At 53.2% G+C, this 7,133-nt stretch overlaps 1 protein-coding gene across 1 annotated transcript in view; it reads left to right on the top strand.

Moving 5' to 3' along the window:
- The first annotated feature begins 1,741 nt into the window (after positions 1–1,741).
- LOC138818312 (pseudouridine-5'-phosphatase-like) overlaps positions 1,742–7,133 on the top strand; it is a 14,424-nt gene continuing 9,032 nt past the window's right edge. Inside the window, exons 1-2 of the mRNA XM_070009306.1 lie at positions 1,742–1,844; positions 7,059–7,133. The exon at positions 7,059–7,133 is cut by the window's right edge and continues 144 nt beyond it. Of these exons, the coding sequence (XP_069865407.1) occupies positions 1,799–1,844; positions 7,059–7,133 (121 nt within the window). The 5' untranslated portion in view covers positions 1,742–1,798. The remainder of the gene's footprint in view (positions 1,845–7,058) is intronic.

Here is a 7,133-nt window from a genome sequence, read left to right as displayed (position 1 = left end):
TTGATATTATTATTATTATTGTTGTTGTTATTGTTATTAATATTGTTTTTATTGATTATTGATTATTGATTTTATTAATTATTGTTATTATTGTTATTATTATTGTTATTATTATTATTGTTTTTATTGTTATCATTATTATTTTTTCTTGTTATTATTATTATTATTGTTATTATTATTCTTTTTATTGATGTTATTATTATTGTTGTTGTTGTTATTGTTATTAATATTGTTTTTATTGATTATTGATTATTGATTTTATTAATTATTGTTATTTTTGTCATTATTGTTGTTATTATTGTTATTATTTCTATTATTATTATTATTATTATTGACATTATTATTGTTATTATTATTTTTATTGATATTATTATTATTATTGTTGTTATTGTTGTTGTTATTGATATTATTGTTATTATTACTGTTATTATTGTAATTATTAATATTATTATTATTATTATTATGGTTGTTATTGTTATTATTGATATTATTATTGTTCTTGTTATTGTTATTAATATTGATTATTGATTATTGATTTTATTAATTATTATTATTATTGTTATTATTATTGTTATTATTATTATTATTATTGATATTATTATTAATATTGTTTTTATTGATTATTGATTTTATTAATTATTATTATTATTGATATTATTATTGTTATTATTGTTATTATTATTGTTGTGGTTACCCTCCTCGCCCCGCTCCTCTCTCCGCCCCTCGCTGTGCTGCTCCCGCCGCCCTCTCTGTGCCTCTCCCTCGTCTCATCCTCGCGCTGTCGCTCAGCGTCTTCCTGGCGCCACAAACCACGAAAAACCCACTGCGCATGCGCGAACACCGCACTGCGCATGCGCGAACCCACCGCCGCCGCGCTGGACACCGAGTGCGCATGCGCCCCGGAGCGCCAGGAACCTGGAAAAGACGGAAAACCTACTGCGCATGCGCGCGTCGGCGGCAGAAAGGCACTGCGCATGCGCGCGTCGGCGGCAAAAACCCCCTAAACGTGCAATGACGCACTGCGCATGCGCGTACGGGGAGCCAGGAGGCGGAAAAAGGCACGAAACATTGTGCGCATGCGCGCGTCGGCGGCAGAAACGAACTGCGCATGCGCCTCCCGGCGGCGGAAGCAGCCAAACGTTCCATCACGCACTGCGCATGCGCCTAGGGAGGGCCAGAAGCCCGGAAAAGGTCCCAAAGCCTCTGCGCATGCGCGCATCGGCGGCAGAAACGAACTGCGCATGCGCCTCTCTGCGGCCAAAACAGACAAACGTTCGATCACGCACTGCGCATGCGCCTAGGGAGGGCCACAAGCCCGGAAAAGGTCCCAAACAGTCTGCGCATGCGCGTCTCGGCGGCCGCGGCGGCAAACACCTACTGCGCATGCGTCCCACGGCGGCCCCAGCACACAAAACCTTAATTCAGGGACTGCGCATGCGCGTCTCGGCGGCCTCGGCGGCAAACACCTACTGCGCATGCGTCCCGCGGCGGCCCCAGCAGAGAAAACCTTAAATCAAGGACTGCGCATGCGCGTCTCGGCGGCCACGGCGGCGAAACCCTGAAATCAGGGACTGCGCATGCGCCTTTCGGCGGCCCCGGCGGCGGCGGCGCCTGCGCAGTGCGCTCCTGCGGCCCGGCCGCGGTTCCGCGCCTGCGCACACGCGTTCCGCGGTCCCGTCGCGCATGAGCAGTGCGTTTTTCCCGTTCCGCGGCGCGCTGGCGCATGCGCAGTGGGTGTGGGCCCGTTCCGCGCGTGCGCAGTCGCGTCTCCCGGCCTCTTTCCCCCACCACCACCACCATGGCGGTCACGCACCTCATCTTCGACCTGGACGGGCTGCTGCTCGGTGAGCGCGTGTCTGGGCGCGGCCGGAAGTGGGAGGGCGGCGGGCGGAGGCGGCGCAGGCCGGGCACTTCCGGTGAGGCCTACACTTCCGGTGGCGCGCGCGGCGCTCAGGCCTGGCGCGGCCGCGAAGCGCGCGGGCACTTCCGGTGGGGACCGGGAGAGGAGGCCACGCCCCCCGGGGAGGACGTGGCCACGCCCCCCTGCGTGCCCCAGGCCACGCCCACTGCTGGGAGTCCTGATAGCACTGGATGGGCGTGTGGGTGGCCCCGCCCCTCCACTTCCGGTGTGGATGGGAATGGGTTAGCCACGCCCCCTGGGAGCACGTAGCCACGCCCCCTGCGTGCTCTTAGCCACGCCCCTGGCTCTAGGAAGCCACGCCCACTGCTCTCAGTGCTCATAGCACTCGATGGGCGTGTGGAGGGTCCCGCCCCTCCACTTCCGGTTTCTGGAGCTAGACCTTGGCCACGCCCCCCTGGGAGGACGTAGCCACGCCCCCCTGCGTGCCCCAGGCCACGCCCACTGCGCAAGAAGTGTTCTGTAGTAAGTGGTCCTTTCACGCTAGGGTTGCTGTGCGCATGCGCTGTGCCTACTGGCGGGGGGTTTTCCTGCGCCTGCGCAGTTCTTTCTTCAGTTTTGAGGCGCATGCGCAGTTCTTTTTTCAGTTTTCTGGCGCATGCGCACTGCTATCTTCAGTTTTCTGGCGCATGCGCAGTTATTGCTTCAGTTTTCTGGCGCATGCGCAGTTCTTTGCGGTTTTTCTCGCGCATGCGCAGTTCTTTGCGGTTTTTCTCGCGCATGCGCAGTTCCTTCTTCAGTTTTGTGGCGCGTGCGCAGTTGTTTCTTCACTTTTCTCGCGCCTGCGCAGTTCTTTCTGCACTTTTAGGCGCACGCGCAGTTCTTTCTTCACTTTTCTCGCGCCTGCGCAGTTGTTTCTTCACTTTTCTGGCGCATGCGCAGTTCTTTGTTCACTTTTGGGCGCATGCGCAGTTCTTTCTTCAGTTTTGTCGCGCATGCGCAGTTCTTTCTTCACTTTTCTCGCGCCTGCGCAGTTGTTTCTTCACTTTTCTCGCGCCTGCGCAGTTGTTTCTTCACTTTTCTGGCGCATGCGCAGTTCTTTGTTCACTTTTGGGCGCATGCGCAGTTCTTTCTTCAGTTTTGTCGCGCATGCGCAGTTCTTTCTTCATTTTTCTCGCGCCTGCGCACTTCTTGCTCCAGTTTTCTTGCGCATGCGCAGTTCTTTCTTCACTTTTCAGGCGCCTGCGCAGTTGTTTCTTCAGTTTTCTCGCGCATGCGCAGTTCTTTCTTCACTTCGGGCGGCGCGTCCGCACTGCGCATGCGCACTGGCTTAGTCGGAGCAGAGGCCCCGGGTGGATCCCAAAGGATGGAGTTTGTGTCGGCATTGCGCATGCGCACGGTCGGAAGGCGCGTCCTCACTGCGCATGCGCACTAGCTTAGTTGTCAGGGAGACTCGGAGTGGACCCCAAAGGGTGGAGTTGCCGTCGGCATTGCGCATGCGCACGGTCGGAAGGTGCGTCCGCACTGCGCATGCGCACGGCGGGTCGGCGGGTCGGCACTGCGCATGCGCACTGGCTTAGTCGGCGGGGAGGCCCCGAGTGGACCCCAAAGGATGGAGTTGCCGTCGGCATTGCGCATGCGCACTGTCAGGAAGTGCGTCCGCACTGCGCATGCGCACTGGCTTCGTCGGCGGAGAGGCGCGAAATGGACCCCAGAGGATAGAGTTGCCATCGGCATTGCGCATGCGCACGGTCAGAAGGCGCGTCCGCACTGCGCATGCGCACGGTGGGGAGGCACGTCGGCACTGCGCATGCGCACTGGCTTCGTCGGCGGGGAGGCCCCGAGTGGACCCCAAACGAGCGATCGACCGTCGGCATTGCGCATGCGCACAGGGTGAGTCGGCGGGGAGGCTCCCCTCGGACCCCAGACGATGGAGTTTGTGTCGGCATTGCGCATGCGCACGGTCGGAAGGCGCGTCCGCACTGCGCATGCGCACATTCGGGAGGTGCGTCCACACCGCGCATGCGCACTAGCTTAGTTGTCAGGGAGACTCGGAGTGGACCCCAAAGGGTGGAGTTGCCGTCGGCATTGCGCATGCGCACTGTCAGGATGTGCGTCCGCACTGCGCATGCGCACTGGCTTCGTCGGTGGAGAGGCGCGAAATGGACCCCAGAGGATAGAGTTGCCGTCGGCACTGCGCATGCGCACTAGCTTAGTTGTCAGGGAGACTCGGAGTGGACCCCAAAGGATGGAGTTGCCGTCGGCATTGCGCATGCGCACTGGCTTCGTCGGCGGGGAGGCCCCAAGTGGACCCCAAACGAGCGATCGACCGTCGGCATTGCGCATGCGCACAGGGTGAGTCGTGGGGGAGGCTCCCCTCGGACCCCAGACGATGCAGTTTGTGTCGGCATTGCGCATACGCACGAAGGCGCGTCCGCACTGCGCATGCGCACGGCGGGGAGGCGCGTCGGCACTGCGCATGCGCACTAGCTTAGTCGTCAGGGAGACTCGGAGTGGACCCCAAAGGATGGAGTTGCCGTCGGCATTGCGCATGCGCACAGTGAGAGTCGGCGGGGAGGCCCCGAGTGGACCCCAGACGAGCCATCGACCGTCGGCATTGCGCATGCGCACAGGGTGAGTCGTCGGGGAGGCTCCCCTCGGACCCCAGACGATGGAGTTTGTGTCGGCATTGCGCATGCGCACGGTCAGAAGGCGCGTCCGCACTGCGCATGCGCACATTCGGGAGGTGCGTCCGCACCGCGCATGCGCACTAGCTTAGTTGTCAGGGAGACTCGGAGTGGACCCCAAAGGATGGAGTTGCCGTCGGCATTGCGCATGCGCACAGTGAGAGTCGACGGGGAGGCCCCGAGTGGACCCCAGACGAGCGATCGACCGTCGGCATTGCGCATGCGCACAGGGTGAGTCGTCGGGGAGGCTCCCCTGGGACCCCAGACGATGGAGTTTGTGTCGGCATTGCGCATGCGCACATTCGGGAGTCGCGTCCGCACCGCGCATGCGCACTAGCTTAGTTGTCAGGGAGACTCGGAGTGGACCCCAAAGGATGGAGTTGCCGTCGGCATTGCGCATGCGCACGGTCGGAAGGCGTGTCGGCACTGCGCATGCGCACTGGCTTCGTCGGCGGGGAGGCCCCGAGTGGACCCCAAACGAGCCATCGACCGTCGGCATTGCGCATGCGCACAGGGTGAGTCGTCGGGGAGGCTCCCCTCGGACCCCAGACGATGCAGTTTGTGTCGGCATTGCGCATGCGCACGAAGGCGCGTCCGCACTGCGCATGCGCACTAGCTTAGTTGTCAGGGAGACTCGGAGTGGACCCCAAAGGATGGAGTTGCCGTCGGCATTGCGCATGCGCACAGTGACAGTCGGCGGGGAGGCCCCGAGTGGACCCCAGACGAGCGATCGACCGTCGGCATTGCGCATGCGCACAGGGTGAGTCGGCGGGGAGGCTCCCCTCGGACCCCAGACGATGCAGTTTGTGTCGGCATTGCGCATGCGCACGAAGGCGCGTCCGCACTGCGCATGCGCACGGCGGGGAGGCGCGTCGGCACTGCGCATGCGCACTAGCTTAGTCGTCAGGGAGACTCGGAGTGGACTCCAAAGTATGGAGTTGCCGTCGGCATTGCGCATGCGCACAGTGACAGTCGGCGGGGAGGCCCCGAGTGGACCCCAGACGAGCGATTGACTGTCGGCATTGCGCATGCGCACAGGGTGAGTCGGCGGGGAGGCTCCCCTCGGACCCCAGACGATGGAGTTTGTGTCGGCATTGCGCATGCGCATGGTCAGAAGGCGCGTCTGCACTGCGCATGCGCACATTCGGGAGGTGCGTCCGCACCGCGCATGCGCACTAGCTTAGTTGTCAGGGAGACTCGGAGTGGACCCCAAAGGATGGAGTTGCCGTCGGCATTGCGCATGCGCACAGTGACAGTCGGCGGGGAGGCCCCGAGTGGACCCCAGACGATCGATTGACTGTCGGCATTGCGCATGCGCACAGGGTGAGTCGGCGGGGAGGCTCCCCTCGGACCCCAGACGATGGAGTTTGTGTCGGCATTGCGCATGCGCACGGTCGGGAGGTGGGTCCGCTTTGCGCATGCGCACTAGTCACTGTAATTGTTTATTAGTTACTATTATTGTTATTGTTGTTATTATTGTTACTATTAGTATTCTAGATTATCAATTAATACTATTAATACTTATTATTAGTAATAATAATAGAATATCATAATGTAATACTATTAATACTAACTGTAATTGGTGTTTATTAGTTATTATAATGGTTATTATTGTTACTATTACTCCTATTAGTATTCTAGATTATTAATTAGTAGTATTAATAGTTATTATTACTAATAATAATACAATATAATAATATAATACTATTAATACTAACTGTAATTGTTGTTTATTAGTGACTATGATGGATATTATTGTTATTATTGTTACTATTACTCCTATGAGTATTCTTGATAATTAAATAATAGTATTAATAGTTATTACTAATAATAATAGAATAGAATATGATGACTACGAACTATGATGAGTGTTTATTAGTTAGTATTATTGTTATTTTCCTTAGTATTGTTACTACTGTTATTCCTATTAGTAGTCTTGATTATTAATTAATAGTATTAATACTTATTATTACTAATAATGATAAAATATTATAATATAATACTGTTAATACTAACTGTAATTGTTGTTTATTAGTGACTATGATGGTTATTGTTGTTATTTTCCTTACTATTGTTACTACTATGATTGTTATGAGTATTCTATATTATTAATTAATAGTATTAATAGTTATTATTAGTAATAATAATAGAATATCATGATATAATATGAGTACTAGTAACTATGATTGTTATTATTTTTACTATTATTACCACTATGATTGCTATGAGTATTCTTGATGATTAATTATTACTATTAATACTTATTATTATTACTAATAATACTATATAATCATATTCCTGACTAGGATTGTTATTGTTGTGACAGTTCTTACTACGATGACTGTTATTCTTCTTCTTGTTCTTATGATCACGTTGACTCTTATTGTGACTGTGGATGAGTTACCATGACAGTGATTGTGGATGATGATGTAACGATCACGGTGGTGATTCTTGTGCATGCTGACTAACTAACCTCTCTCTCTCTCTCTGTATGTGTCCGTCCGTCCATCCAGACACCGAGCGTCTGTACTCCCAGGTGTTCGGGGAGCTGTGTGGACGCCACGGCCGTGACTATTCGTGGGAGCTGC

The sequence above is a fragment of the Dipodomys merriami genome, unplaced genomic scaffold, assembly GCF_024711535.1.
Source record: "Dipodomys merriami isolate MVZ:Mamm:240054 unplaced genomic scaffold, mDipMer1.0.p SCAF_730, whole genome shotgun sequence".
In the NCBI taxonomy this organism is placed as follows: domain Eukaryota; kingdom Metazoa; phylum Chordata; class Mammalia; order Rodentia; family Heteromyidae; genus Dipodomys; species Dipodomys merriami.
This window is presented reverse-complemented; position numbering and strand designations above follow the sequence as displayed.